Here is a 15,889-nt window from a genome sequence, read left to right on the forward strand (position 1 = left end):
ACATCCAGTGGGGACTGAGCCAGGAGAGAGATCTACTACATGCCAGTTGCTGTGCTGTCAGAACTGCCCTCGCCCTCCTTCTGACTTAGCTTCTGTGCTGCACTGTGCGCTTTGTTTCTGCAGTCAAATGCTCTACCACTGAGCTATACCCCCTGTGCGCTTTGTTTCTGGCTGCTCCTTCCTTTAGCTGATTTCTCTCCCAGAATACTCCTTACTCTTCCAAGAAATTGGCTTCTCGTGGGCTTGCTTCACCGTTTTGTTCAATATTTGCCAACATGTATAAATCCAGCTGCAAATCTTCTTTATGCGTGAACTGGGTTTAAAAATTAGGTGTGCAAAAAAGTTAAGTTCTTAAGGTTGGCCTGAGCCTGTACCTGTATTTTTTTTTAGCCAACTTGTGATCTTCTTCTCTACCACTGCTCCCTTTATCCTATGTACATGACTTCCAAGTTCATGTTTCCATCTGTACTCTCTTCCCAGCTGCCTGCTGGACCTCTGTGTAGTTGTCCCTCTTGAAGTGTGACTCCAACCTTCCCCAAACTGACCTCTTACCTGTTCTCCTTGGATTTGTTCTCTCCATTGGGTTTCTCTCTTAAAGATTCATCATTCTAGTTGCTTAGGTTCAAGATATTCTTTCTATCTGGGATAGGCTTACCATAATATCTGCTGTGAAAGTTACCCTTTTTAAGGATCTAATTCAATTTCCATCCTCCTGTATCTCTTCAGACAAAATGAACCCCTTTCCCCTATATTCCCACAGCACTATCTAATCATTTAAAGCATTGACACAACTTTATTTAATTTAAATCTTTTGATTTGCTTACAGAAATAAATTAAATGAGCAGATATTATGCAATGTATTAAACATTTTATATGTTTTTGTTTAATCATACAACCCATTTTACAGATGGAAAAATTAAAGCTGTTTCCTTATCTGCAAAGAAAGAACTCTAAACCAAAAATGAACCATCTTATTCTTAGATGGTAAGCCCATCAATATCTTAAATACCTACAGGGTCTCATATAATAAATATTCCTAAGTGATTTTTTACTTTGATATTCTAGCACAGTGTTTGACACACTCTGAAGAGTCAGTGTTTGTTAAACCTGAATTGAGATAAAATGCAATTGTAATTTCGTGACAGGCTTTACAGAGTGTCCATTTTGTACAAGATGCATTTTGAAGATTATGTTTGGTTTCTATTTTTACCACTTTTTTTTTTCCACAGTGATAAAGGGAAAAGGCAAAAGATTTATCATCCTTTATCCCCCAGACCACTAAATGGAAGTAAATAGTAGTTATCAGTACTTATCAGCAGTAAACCTGACGTCAACATTTCTCAAGACTAAGTTCCACAAAGCAGTTGAAAGGAAGAGATATTACCATCAACTGGTAAGTATTCATGAGGTACCTACTACCTATTTAAAAATGTTTTATGAATTCTAGGACAGAAATAGTTTCATTACTTTAGTGACTATTGACTAGTACTACTACCATTATTATATGGCTCTGTGTGACTCCTATGAAAGTACAAAAATAAATGTGTTTGGAAATTAAAGTCTAGTTTAATAGGATGGAGATAAAGCATATCAGGTTAAGTTCACTAGAGCACAATTTTAACAGTGTTAGTTTTATGAACTTGCTGTCATGATTAACAGGAGGAACCAGGGCCTCTCCTAAGAGGGAGTAGTAGTAAAGGGCATTTTATTTTATTTTATTTTATTTTTTAAAATATTTTATTTATTTATTTGTCAAAGAGAGAGCGAGAGCGAGCACAAGCAGACAGAGTGGAAGGCAGAGTCAGAGGGAGAAGCAGGCTCCCTGCAGAGCAAGGAGCCTGATGTGGGACTCGATCCCAAAATGCTGGGATCATGACCTGAACCGAAGGCAGCTGCTTAACCAACTGAGCCACCCAGGTGTCCCATAAAGGGCATTTTAAAAGGTAGCATTTGGAATGGTTCTAAAGAGGAACCAGGGAGAGTGGGGATCACCTCTGGATTGATTATCATAGTAATCTTTGTCTAGGAAGTGAGAGAGCAAAGCAGGTCTGGGGAAGTTCTGGTAAGAAAGCGCAATTAAAAAATATAATAATAATAATAATAATAATAATAATTATTATTATTATTATTATTAAAAACTATGTCAGTGCACAACAGCCAAAGGGTGGAAGCAACCCAAATGTTCATCTACTGATGACTGGATAAACAAGATGCCATGTGCCATGTATATATAATGAAATATTAGCCTTTAAAAGGAAGATAATTCTGGTGCATGTTATAACATGGATGAAATCTGAGGGCATTGTGCTAAGTGAAATAAGTCAGGCACAAAAGAACAAATATTAGCTGATTCCACTTGTATGAGATACTTAGTGTAGTCAAATTCAGAGAAACAGAAAGTAGAGTGGTGTTTGCCAAGGGCTGGGTGAATGGGTTGGGTGGGTGGGAATGGGAAGTCCGTGTTAAATGGACGTGTATTTTCAGTTCAGGAAGATGAGAAAATTCTGGAGATGGGTGGCAGTGATGGGTGCACAGCAGTGTGAATGTACTTCATGTCACTGAACTGCCCGCTTAAAAATGGCTGAAGTGGGTTGGGTGGGGTGCCTGGGTGGCTGAGTAGTTAAGCATCAGCCTTCAGCTCAAGTCATGATCCCAGGGTCCTGGGATGGAACCCCACATTGGGCTTCCTGCTCAGTAGGAAGTTTGTTTCTCCCTCTCCCACTCCCCCACTTGTGTTCCCTCTTTAGCTGTTTCTCTCTGTCAAATAAATAAAATCTTTTAAAAAATGGTTAAGATAGGAAAATTTATCATAATTAAGACAATAAGATTATATTTTACCACAATTAAGAAGATAAAATTTTAAAAATGTGTAAAAAAGAATTAGTGATCTCTCAATTAGGGGAGTGTGTGGCCTTGGCCATGTTCTGTTAGAAACATTGTCATTGATTCTGTTAGAAACATCATAGTCTGACTACCCACAGTGTTGAGAAGCTGACTCAGAGCCCTGTTTATTTAGAAACAAAAAAGTCAAGATAAATGTGGAATGCTGTGTCTGAAAACCTTTTATCTGAAGCTCTGCCCCTGGGTTGACAATTGAGGCAGCTTTTCTGTGTCAGTGACTCACAAGGCTCAGATTCTTTAAGAGGAGGTGTTCTATTCTCACTAAAATGACTTCCAATAGCAAAGTTTGTCACAGTCTATGCTATTAGAGAACAAGATTTCTTAGCACTTTAACCTTGTTGTTAATTAACAAAAGCAGTTTTTATAGGATCTGAACAGAATTGAAAAAGCAAAGTCTCTGAGCAGAGTGGTGTGGAATAGACAAAGAAATGATTGAGCCCACCATCGCATGAGGCTGCTTGCAGATTCTAACGTTCCATGTTCTTGTGTCTGTCCGCATTTACATGGTTGGGATTTGTGAATGTGGTGCATACATTCCTCTGCTTTGGGACATTAAACTTTAAGATCACCAACGTAGTGATATTACAACCAAAAACCAACAACTGTGAAGTCTCCTTACATTATAGCACCATTCACCTAAAATGTGTCTGTATCATTATAAAGTAGTTAATTCGAAAACCAATGTTGCAAAAATGTCCACACAAAATGTTTACACAGTATTTTAAAATTAAGGTCATAAGTTTTCAGGATATAAGTTCTTAAATCTAAATAGTATTTTCTAATTTGTAATTTCTAATAAAACTGAACAGTGTTTCAGTAGTAACTTTGAAAACAAAAGTTGTTAAAAAGCTCAATTGATAAAAGTTTCTGTATTTCAGCTGATTCTACTTCATATGAACCAAGTTAAAAACTAAGGGAGACAAGAAGAAATGTAGACTACTTCTTATAAAGTAGGCTACAATGAATCAAAAGCAATAGCAAAACAATGTGACTCGGGGCGCCTGGGTGGCTCAGTGGGTTGGGCCGCTGCCTTCGGCTCAGGTCGTGATCTCGGGGTCCTGGGATCGAGCCCCGCATCGGGCTCTGCTCGGCAGGAAGCCTGCTTCCTCCTCTCTCTCTGCCTGCCTCTCTGCCTACCTGTGATCTCTGTCAAATAAATTAAAAAAAAAAAAAAAAAACCAATGTGACTCATCAGGCAATGCAGTTATAATATATACACATTTGTGCACAATAAAAGTCTTTGTAAGTATGCAATCTGTGCACACAATTTCAAGACCCTTCAAAGAGCTTCTGTGTGCCCTGGCAGGTGGTGGGTTGGGTACACCAAAGGAGTTAAAGTTGACATCCCATATACTACGCTGTCCTTACAGCTCTGATTAGGCAACAATTTTCTCTGTCACAAAACCAGCTCACCGGGTACGAATTACTACGTAATGAACCACAAGCTCTGTAATTAGTGGCAATAGGGCTTTCCAAAAAAAAAAAAAAAAAAAAAAAAAAAAAAAAATATATATATATATATAGAAGGTATAATTCCAGGCTGAAGCCAATGTTTGTGACAAAGTTGCACTCTGCACACTACTTCGCTACTGAATAGCCAAGATTGAAAGAGATTGATGCAATTTGACAGTACCGGGTCGACAGGTTCTGTTGACGGCGGTCCCTACTCCTGGAAATGATGGAAACTATAGCTACGTCGGAGATTACCCATACTTCGATCAAAACCACAGCAGATTACAGAGCAGGCAGAGCTGTTTTTAGTTCATTTTAATTTGCGGCATAGATTCGTTATAAAAGGACAAGATTTAAACTTTGAGGACTCGTAAGGGTTAAGCAGGAAGTCGTCACCGTTGACACCCCACAGCTGAGCTGAAACAAACCCCCTCCCTCCATAATAAAGAGCAACTGTTCGCCCGCGAACAAAGTCTTCTTGAACACCTAGTGCGTGCTAAGAGTGTCTCACACGAGATTTCAAGGATTTCTAAAGGATTTCACGATAGCCAAACCGGCCTTCTGGCCGAGAAAGAAGCACACCGCACTGCTGCCTTACGTCAAGGAGAAAAATACATGCCAGGTGGGGAGTGGAGGGGCAGGTAAGTTAAAAAAAAAAAAAAAAAAAAAGGTGGGGGGGGCAAACAGAGGAAAGATACATTTCGAAAAAAATTATGAATAAATAACCAGGTTTTTTTTGGCTAAAGTAAGAGACTTCTTTCTCAACTAGGCGGTTTGCAACTAATCCAAACTCAGGAAATAACTCCTGTGAGACGAATAAACTTAGTTCTGAAAAACATGCGCGTCCAGTAACATCCGAAAACACGTGGCGGGGGTGGGGAAATCGGTCGGAACACCCGGCGAGACTCCAACTCCCGTCGTCCCATTCGGCAGCTAAGCCGGATTGTTCAGGGCCAGCTGGCGCACTGGTTCCTGGGACTTGTGGTTTTCACTCCTGCGCCTCCCCGCGGGTTTGCGACGTTTAGCGACCATCGCGCCTGCGCCAGCGCCGGCTGAGAGGCTGGGGCCGTGGTGGCTCGTGCCGGGTGATGCTAGGCGGCTCCCTGGGCTCCAGGCTGTTGCGAGGTGTGGGTGGGAGTCGAGGGCAGTTCAGGTCGCGGGGTGTCCGCGAAGGTGGCGCAGCCATGGCGGCAGGGGAGAGCATGGCTCAGCGGATGGTTTGGGTGGACCTGGAGGTGAGTGCGGTCCGCGAGGGTGAAGGGAGACGAGTGAGGGTCCGCGCGTTAGACGGGGGAGCTGAGCCTGTCCGCGGCCAGCGGCGGGTCTCTGGGTTTCAGGTGTGGCAGGTGAGCGCCGACGGCTGTAGGCTGCGCGGGCAAGTCGGCAGGCTGGCGTCCTGTAGGCGCTGGGGACTGTGCTGGGCTGTGGGGTTTCTTTTCCAGAGGGAAGAGTTATCCATATGGCTCCCCAACCCCCTCTGCCCAAGCGTGACCCTCCCTAACGCTTTGGTCCTTCTGGGTTTAGGCTCGCTTGGGGGGGATGGGCTGGGGGGGTGGTTGGGACAGCGACTGTGCTAGACTCCAGACTCTCCTTCCGCAGTCTTACAGGACCCTAGGTTGTTAGCTGGACCGGACTCCGGACGTGACTCAGCCTTACCTCTCACTCCACAAACGAGAAAACTGAGGCCCCGAGAGAGGACTGAGCTCACTGAAGGTCATGCTGTTAGGTTCCGTGATGGGGCTAGAACCCGGTTCTGATCCCTTTAGGTTTTCCATACTTAACGCTGCAGACTGCCCCCTCGGTTGGGCCTCAGTTTTCTTATACGTGGAATGGGGGTATGAACAGTGCTTTATACGTTAGGTTGTAAGGAAGATCAAGAGGCATAATTAATAGGAAAACTTTGTAAACTGCGGAGACGTAGTGATGTGAGTTGTATCTTACCAAATTGAATGCTGTCAGCACTCAATTTTGCTGACTTTGCATCTGTCCTACAGTAGAACTAGGGTGCCTGACATACAGCAGGCCCTTGGCAAATATTCACCGAATAAGTTACTCATGTCAGTGTCTTGGGGGCTTGCCAGAGAAGCATTATTGTCTCTTTTATCCAGGCTATGGGATAGAAATGGAATATGCTTGAGGGAATTACTGTCACATAAAAATTGGGTAAAATAGACCAGAAAGATGATTTTGTGTGTTACCTATTTATTTTTGATTGCAGATGACAGGATTGGACATTGAGAAGGACCAGATTATTGAGATGGCCTGTCTGATAACTGACTCTGATCTCAACATTTTGGCTGAAGTAGGTGATACCACGTAATACAGTCATACTCTTTAGAGCGTATTAGAAATCTAAATCATTTTTCAAACTGAGGTCCATATAGGTTAAGTTCCAAAGGAATATGCTAGGTCATGGTAGGGTTGGTTCTGGAACCAAAATAGTCTGTCTCACAGTCTAGTTATTTTTCAGTTATCCATGCCAAAAATTACAGAAGCATACGTGCCCTTGTTTACGGAGCCTTACTGTGTGCCTCGCACAATTTTAAGTGCTTTACGTGTATCTACTTTTAGTCCTTACAACAACTATGAGGTACATAGTTGCACACATAGAGGAGGACATTTTGGCTCAGACATACTGGGTAATTTGCCCAAGGCCACCTGGCTTGTTACTGGGGAAGTCAGAAATTTAACCCAGCTGGTTTGAGTGAAGTACTTCTAGCCAATAAGAACCAGCTATTGTCTCTTCAGGATTAGTGACTCAGGCCAAAGTTAATCTCTCTATCACCACCTTAATTTTTTTTTTTTTTTAAGATTTTATTTGTTTATTTGACAGAGAGAGACAGAGAGGTCACAAGTAGGCAGATAGAGAGAGGGAGAAGCAGGCTCCCCGCCAAGGAGAGAGCCCGATGTGGGGCTCGATCCCAAGACCCTGGGATCATGACCTGGGCCGAAGGCAGAGGCTTAACCCACTGAGCCACCCAGGCGCCCCTATCACCACCTTAATTTTAACTCTACTCTCTGTATGCCCAATTTCTGTCTTCTCAATTAGGGTATGTGCTTGTCTAGATCTTAAGATTTTAGAATTCTGTTGATGCAGAATCAGAATACTCTCTTGTTGATATATTGGGCATGATTAAGGTTTTAACATGCTGCTTTTAGCTGAAATATTAAAGCAACACACCGGTTGCCTTTCGGCCACTTATGAAGCATTTGAGAAGTGTGTGAGGGCCTCTGATTGGTAGAGGGTGAAAGCCCTAATCTGGAATTGGTCCCTGGTCTCATACTGTTAGCCATTTCAGAGGCTATAAGAAATTCTAGAATAGGAACACGGTAGGGATGTTTGTGGAAAAGGTGGTCCTATTAAAATCACTTCCCAGAGAGCAGGAGTGATGTGCTACTGTCATTGGTAGGTTTCATTAATGCGCAGTAAGACTTCTACTTAGTAGAAGTAGGTAAGGGATGGGAGGAGGCATTTATAGATGATTTGTGACTTTTGTGGAGTACCGCTGGATACGTCAGCTGGAGGAGAGTCCTGAGACTTTGTGTTTCTCGTCATAACAACTAGCTCTTTTTTTTTTAAATTTTTTTTAAACGTTATATAAATAAACCTCTATGTTTTAGCTTTGGTTGTTTTTTCCGTGTCACTTGGAATTTAGTGCGGATGAATAGCGAAGTGTCTTTATTTTGTGAGCCCTACGTACCCTTGGCTGAAGAAGAGTTTTTCCTTTAGACTGTTGATATAATGTGAAATACTGACAGTTTAATGGGCCAGTTAGTTAATATGTACCCTGGAGGAAATTTGGGTCTGTATTCACACAGCTGCAGATGAGTGTGGCATTTGTGAATAGACCCAGTCAGATGAGGATAAGAATGTTAAAAAAAAAAAAAGGCACTCTTAAGTGTCCTTTCTGTGGAAAATATGTTTTATTCTTGTGTATGAGTCTGAGGAAGATGTTTTATACTGGTAGAAGAGCAAATATCCTACCCTGAACATTTTTCTGTAGGTAGCTTCGTGTGCCAAACTGGGACCTAAAATAAGTTAGATGGCCTTAGATTAATAGTTTGCTTTTTCCACAGTGAATTCTGGAACACTGAAAAGAAATTTAAAAAATAAATAAATAAAATAGTTTGCTTTTTTCATCATGGTTTGTTAAAAAAATTTTTTTTAAACAGGATGAGGTTTTTTTGGTTTTTTAAAAAAATATGTAATCAGAACAAATTTTTTGCGTCTTAGAGATTGCCTTTACTGGTTTTTCTTATTTGGCTAAAGCTCCTTGTTAGTTTTTAGATGTCCAGTAGTTAAATTCTAGCCATTCCTCTCAGTGATTGCGAACTATTTTTATTACTTAGTAGCAATAATACCTTGGATTCATAGAATACTTTTCTTCCAAGAATTCAAAGAACTTTGATATCTATAATTTCTTTTATCCTATGTTAAACATTCCATTGAGGGAAAGGAGCAGTCTGTTATCGCCATCGTTCAGGAGATACTGTGACTTGACAGCTGGGACTCATCTGAGACACTTAGTGTTCTGTTAAATGGAACAGAGAATTTGACAGCCACGTGTTACTTTTTCTTGTTTTCCTCAAGTGTTACCAGTTACCTTTTTAACCTTTTGATATAAAAATATTGTTAAAATTATACCGTATAACTTTATCCAACATGTATGTGTAGTAAGCTGTTTTTTGCCCTGTTCTGCTGCTGCATCCTACTCCCCAAAGTTTGTATATTTTCTTGGTATTTTGCATGCATATATAAATGTGTGTGTGTGTGTGTTTTTAAACACATGTACACAAGATCACATGCACTTATATACTGTCTTACAATTTGTTTTTTTCACTTGGCAATATAGACACTTTCCAAAATGAACTCATAATTAGAGGTTGGCAAGCTCTTGGTTAAAAAAAGACTGAATAGTAAATATTTTAGGCTTGGAGTGCTACATACCTGTCACATGTTAGTTTTATAACTCTTGACAAATGTAAAAATCGTTCTTAGCTTGCTGGTAATAGAGGGGGGAAAAAAAGCCAAAGACTCCGGCTATAGGTTGCTGACCCTTGACAGACAACCAATGTTCTCTATTAATAGGCATTTCACTTTTCAGAGGTAGGTGTGTGCGTGTGTGCACATGCATTCCTCTTTGCTGTTGCAAACAGCACTAGAATGAATAAGAATCACTTACAGAGATAACAAAGGGCCCTCATCTCTTTCTCCTGCTATCTGTGTATTGAATCCTGACAGCAGCATAAACTTTAACACAGAAACCACGGTTATCCCTGTCAATTCTGGATGACTAATGGCTTTTCCCATCCACAGGGTCCTAACCTGATTATAAAACAGCCAGATGAGTTACTGGACAGCATGTCAGATTGGTGTAAGGAACATCATGGGAAGGTAACATTACCAAATAACAGGAGTGCTGCTTTGGGGATCAGTAACAAGCGTGTTGCTCCCACATCTGAATCCTATACCATTGTTGGATGGGATTTTAAAAAGGGTTAGAGGAAGATTGCTTGGCGAGCCTGGGAGACTGCTTGCTTGTTTACCTGTCATCTTTGGAACCTCTCGAGATCATCTTCTGAATGTTCTCTTTTTTCCTCTCCTGCACTCAGTCTATCGCGAACGCATTACGGATTGTCAAGTATTGCTCAAATCAGTCTTTTGGATAAGGTTAGACATCAACTTTCAGAAAAGGGGGAATGCTGCTCTCCTGGTAATAGTGGTTTCTTCCCAGAGCTTGGACTTTGAGCACCATCTTTTTCTGACTGTGTGGAAATGCTATTAACAATCAGGAACATAGCTTATTTGACCTGGATTCTTTAAGAAAAAAAATCAGTGCAAAGATGGCAGTTTCAGTTGAACTTGAGCTTTATAAATGGTCCATGTATGGTTATATTTGCCCATTTTAGCAGTGAAGTTTCATATCTGGATGCCTTTGAAAACTGACTTGATGTGTTTCTGGTGGGGGCTGGGGATTCTCTCTTGCAGTCTGGTCTAACCAAGGCAGTGAAGGAGAGTACAATGACATTGCAGCAGGCAGAGTATGAATTTCTGTCCTTTGTACGACAGCAGACTCCTCCGGGGCTCTGTCCACTTGCAGGTAAAATCCAATCCTATGTATACCTTGTAGATAGTGTTCCATTGTAGTGGTTCAAGAGACTGCAGTTCCAGAAAGATCAACTAAGACCATCATGCCTTCCACTTGCCCTCACTTGGATTATACATCTTAATTTTGCGTTCAAGTTTCCTTGTGTAATTTATAACAGGAGTATTGGGAAACTGCCCTGAAACCTGACATGGGATCTGGGGTACATAGACTCACTCAATGAAATTTTCCTTTATATTTTTATTATGGAAAAAATTCACATGTACAGGAAAGTTGGATTTGGTAATGGTTTAACCTTGCACCATATTTGTTTTACTTGTCTGTTTTTTTTTTTGTTGGACATTTGAAAGTAAATTGTAGACATTTTGACACCTCATTTCTAAGTACTTCATCGTGTATTTCTTAAGAATAAGGACATTTTCTCATGTAGCCACAGTATCATTATCACATTTAAGGTAATTAAAAATAATTCACTAATACCGTTTGACATCTAGTCCACGTGCCAAATGTCTACTTGTTTTTGAACCAGTACTCCGTCAAGTCCCATCCATTTCATTTGGTTATTTTGTCTCTTGAGTCTCAATCTGAAATGTCCACCTGTTTTTTTTTTTTTTCCCCCTTCTTTTCTTTCTTGTGTGACAGTGTCTGCTTAAACTGGGCCAGTTCTACTAGGATTTTGAAAGTACAGCCATTGTCAGAGAAAAGTTAATGGTCTCTGGAGGTGTATTTGCATTTGTATATGTAAACTGATACAATAACTTACACTTTTCTTAAATTTCATTTTAAAAGTTTTGACTTTAAGTACTAGAGTATATGTTGTATGTATATTTTCCCTCTAGCTAGTTTGGCTGCTGTTTATTTTAAAGTAGTTATTTAAAATTTAGTGTTTTTAATATAAATTACTGTATGGAAACATGAATATGGATACAGTTTGTTAAAATTGGAATGTGAATAAAGTTTTATTTACTTAATGTGGTTAAGTTTTTAGTGTTAATAGTGTGGCTTTCATGACACTGGGAGAAAATGTGCACATCTGGTATGATCTGAAAAAGTAACAAATGGATTTGTGCATTATTTTAAGTATGTGGAATTTATCCTTTTTGTCCATTGAGGCTATTTATAAAATTATGAGCTAGACTGAGTAAATACTCAGAAGTCTGTATTTGTAGCCCAATCAAATGCACCAAACCTGATTTAGAAATTCCGAGATACTTTTAGGAATTGTTTGAATTTAAAAAAAAAAAAAATCCCCTCCATTTCAGTACCGGTTAATAATTTTGATATCCTGTTGTATACTGCTAGAAATACACAGATGCGGTATGCTTCGTGTCTTTCTAGGAAATTCAGTTCATGCAGATAAGAAGTTTCTTGACAAATACATGCCCCAGTTCATGAAACATCTTCATTATAGAATAATTGATGTGAGCACTGTTAAAGAACTGTGCAGGTAAGGGCTATATTTAGGATCCATTAAATTGCCTCATTTAGCATGTTTTAATTGAGAATTTGTGGAAAGTAATTGAATAGAATGCTAGAACTGAGGGTGCCAAGTGGGTGTGTAACTTCCTCCCTTTCTGACTTGGACAGATCCTTAGTTGATTCTGGACTGGTGAGAAATGGGGAAAACAATGTCGAAAATCTTATGTATAAATTTCATTAGTTCACAAAATTTATTGAACACCATTCTGTGCTAGGCATTGGCCTATGCGCTGGGAACGTAACAAATGAAAAGCCTTGAAATAGCCTAGAATTGGTGCTGCACATACACTGTGTGATGACTTCTGTAATGGAAATGTGCATACTGACTGTTGGGGGCACCGGGGGGAAGGAGCCCCGAGATGTTGGAGTAAGGAATGAGAAGCCGGGGAAAGTTCCACATAGGAAGTTTAAGTTGAGATTGGAAGAGGAGTTGGATGTTTTCCTGGCATTTAAATGAGGCGGGAGGATTCCAGAGAATGGGCCGAAGTATGAAGAAATGAGGGCTCAGGGAGATAGGGGAATTACAAATGGTCCATCAGTGCCAAAGTGCCAGGCATGCAGCTTGGAGAAGGTGGGAAGTAAGACCAAATTGTGAAGGGCTTGTATGGCAGGCTGAGATGGTTAACATGAGAGTCGGTTTCCCTTAAAAATGTGTAAGTAGAAGAATCCGTGATACGATTAGGTCATTCTGATCATAAGGTGGCAGAAAAGAGGGCGATAAGAAGGGACACTTTTGCCTTGTCTTGGAGACAGAAGAATGAGCTAGGGACCTGGTGTTTGGGTGGCAGAGAAGGGTGTGGAGAATGTCACATCTTGAGATGTCACTTGGCATGGTATGCCGTGTTCGAATGGGGGAGTGAGGGAAAGGAAGAGCTCTAAGCAATTCTGCAGTTCCTGGTTTCTGCAGTTAGGCAGAGGATGGTATTGTTCAAAGATAAAGGGAAAAATAGGAACAAAAGCAGATGGGGTGGGTGGGAGAAGGGAGGTCTTGAGGATAAGTGTAGGTTTACATGTGTTCATTAGAAGTGTCTGATGGATTTGTAGGCGGAGATGCAGGTGGTTGGCCATCCGTGACAAGGTAGGAGAGGGCTGGAGTGGAGTGAATTTAGGAATCGTGGATGAGCATGAGCTTGCTTACCGGGAAGAGCCAGGGTGAAGACACAGTCCCAGGCAAGGAGGCTTCTGGAGTCACAACCCAAAATGCCTTTTTCAGTGTTAATAAATGACTTGAAGGAGGTAATTATCCAGTATATTTGAGACAGTTTCCTTTGAGAGTTCCATTTTTGCTGTGTATAGACGCTGGTATCCAGAAGAATATGAATTTGCACCAAAGAAGGCTGCTTCTCACAGGTAAGTTTGGGTCCTTCTAAGCGCTTGGCAATCTGACACACATGTAACCCTCCAGTTCCTGACTGCTTAAAATAGTGTCTGTCCTCCACTGTTTTTTTCTTGGGGGAACAAGTAAAAGCCAGCTAGCATAAAGTTAACTTTCTTTTGCTATGATTATTAGAAATTCTGGTCAGGATTCTGATATTCTGTTCTGAGATATGTAGTATCTTATGTCTTCACTTCAGTTTTAACACTAAAAGATAGCTTAGTTTGTAGGTGTGTTGAAGCAGTCTTTAATCTTTCTAGTAATGAGCGGTATTAATATTCTTCCCAGCAAGGATATAAATACTTGTAGCCACTTAAAATTAGAATGCTTTGTCAACAGTTGGGTTAACATAGTTAGCCTAACTTTGGCACTTTTGAGTGTTTCAGATCCTTTCTATTAAGTCTGCAGACTTAGCCACAGGTACACAAGAAATTTGAAGATTTTATCTACTGTCCTGTACTGGCTCTTTTACTTTAAAAAAAAGTTGTGTTTTTTTGTTTTGTTTTGTTTTGTTTTGTTTTTAATTTTGTCATCTTTCAGGAGGAACATAAGACTTAATTGGGGATTTACTGCTGGCTTCTAAGGGCAGCATTTAGTGCATCCGTTTACTGAGTGCCTACGTGCACAGTCTAGGCAAACAGAGACTGAGTCCCTGCTATAAAGAACCCGGCCTGCTAGTGTTTCTTTGCGGGGTCGGGGGAGGGGAATTGCATGGACCCCAGTGCAGGAATGCAGGTTTCGAATACCTCATCTGAAACAATTAGGGTTTGATGCCTTTTGGATTTTGGCATTTTTCAATCTTTAGAAAGGTCACAGTGTATCTATGGTATTTACCATTCTGTAAAATGCCTTACAAGTTCTGAAAATGCATCCCATGATCAACCACATGGATGTTTCTGCTGCGGAACATAAGGATAGAGGCCCTTGACTTCTCATTCAGAGCTTACTGATGGACCTGCACACGGTTCTCATAATCTAGCTTACCTGATTTCTCAGACTCGACAGATGAGAGAGCATGTTAGAGAAGAGTGTGTTGTAGCTGATGGTAGCACACATCTCCCTCAGAGTGGAGGCACAACCTCCGTGTTGGCCAGGTACTGGCTGATGATTGATGCTTATTATGACTGAGTCACGAGTCACGTTTGAGCAGGTCAGTGTATTTTATACAGGGATGTCATTAAATCTTGCATAGTGTTCCCCAAACTGTTCCAAGAGCTGTTAATAATTATTCCACACCCACACACGTGGTTGATTACATTTTAGACACACTGTGTGTGTAGTAGATCCTCCCCGTGGACACTCACAGCCCACATTAGCACAGTAAATGCTTTGCACAGAAGTTCAGAAAAGGAGTGCTGGACCTAGTTTTTCCCGAACTCACTTGAACCTAGAATTCTTTTTTCCATGGAACCCTTCACCATCTTATAGGACAGTCTAGGAGACTTTATCATCTGATATATTTTAGGGAAAAAATTTTTTTAATACAGTTTTTTCTTTTTTTTAACAAAGCACTTACATTTGCTTGATTGAAACGTTCCTCTTCTAGACTGTGTCAGCAGCATTTACAGTAGTACCTGTTGTTTGTTACTCCTAAGTTACGTTGTCGATGGCTTCCTTCCTCCGTGGGCATTTCACTTCAGTGTGATGTGTTTGCTTGTAGGGCGCTCGATGACATTAGTGAAAGCATCAAAGAACTTCAGTTTTACCGAAATAACATCTTCAAGAAGAAAACAGATGAAAAGAAGAGGAAAATTATAGAAAACGGGGAAAATGAGAAGACTGTGAGTTGATGGCAGGGCTCATGCTGTCAGCGCATAGTTCTTGGGAAGCAGCTGCTGGTGGTTGCGTTTGGTTTTGTTTTTTGTTCCCGCTGATTGCTTGGCACAGCACCTTCTTTCAGTTAACTTGCGTCTCCAGATTATTCAAGCAGACAGCACCTGAAATACCATTTTTCTCCTAACATTCTGTTTTCATTTATGATACAGCAGCTCCTCTGTAAGTACCAGGTCATGTCCATCCCTCGGTACATATCTGCATTTGCTTTTAGACCATTTCTTTTGTTTAAAATAATAATAATAATATAATAATAAAGCTAGTTCTATTGAAATGCAAACGTTTTTGTTCCATCTATTCTTTAGTAGTTTGAAATGGTGGCTTTTTCTCAGCGGTACGGTTGATGTTGAAATTCTCATGATGACACAGGGATGGGTTAACTCTTCGTATGTTAAACAGCCGGTGAACTTGTTCTGTTCTGCTCTATAAGTCAAGCACAGAATAACTGAAGCAAACTTGGGCTCATTGTTGTGGTTATCGAACTGGCAGAGCTCCGGAATGGCTACTTCTCACTGCACGCCAGAAATTCAAGTCCGTCATCAGAGAGGGATTCTGTAAGTAAGAAGGTTTATTGAAGAGATACTCTGTCTTACGCTGTCATGTGCTAGTTTTATAAAACATTGGCTGCCCCAGGTGTAATGCTCTGTAAGTATCTGAGAAAGGTTTTCAGTCTATCTTAACTCCTAATTTGTGTACTTTACAGCACAGTGTTAAGGTGAATCCTTAGCCAGAATCCCTTGTC

At 40.6% G+C, this 15,889-nt stretch overlaps 1 protein-coding gene across 3 annotated transcripts; it reads left to right on the plus strand.

Moving 5' to 3' along the window:
• The first annotated feature begins 5,279 nt into the window (after nucleotides 1-5,279).
• REXO2 (RNA exonuclease 2) lies at nucleotides 5,280-15,427 on the plus strand. Of its 3 annotated transcripts, XM_082682628.1 has the most exons (7): nucleotides 5,280-5,588; nucleotides 6,572-6,655; nucleotides 9,671-9,748; nucleotides 10,343-10,454; nucleotides 11,799-11,907; nucleotides 13,236-13,289; nucleotides 14,975-15,427. In XM_082682628.1, exons 1-7 carry the CDS (start codon nucleotides 5,442-5,444, stop codon nucleotides 15,102-15,104), a joined length of 714 nt encoding a protein of 237 aa, XP_082538754.1. In that variant the 5' UTR covers nucleotides 5,280-5,441; the 3' UTR covers nucleotides 15,105-15,427. The 3 variants fall into 3 exon arrangements, with proteins under 3 accessions (XP_082538754.1, XP_082538753.1, XP_082538755.1); XM_082682627.1 differs by lacking the exon at nucleotides 13,236-13,289 and having other exon boundaries at nucleotides 5,357-5,588; XM_082682629.1 differs by lacking the exons at nucleotides 11,799-11,907; nucleotides 13,236-13,289; nucleotides 14,975-15,427 and adding an exon at nucleotides 11,103-11,431 and having other exon boundaries at nucleotides 5,357-5,588.
• The last annotated feature ends 462 nt before the right edge of the window (nucleotides 15,428-15,889 follow it).

Source organism: Mustela nivalis, assembly GCF_964662115.1.
Source record: "Mustela nivalis genome assembly, chromosome: 9".
NCBI classification, from domain to species: domain Eukaryota; kingdom Metazoa; phylum Chordata; class Mammalia; order Carnivora; family Mustelidae; genus Mustela; species Mustela nivalis.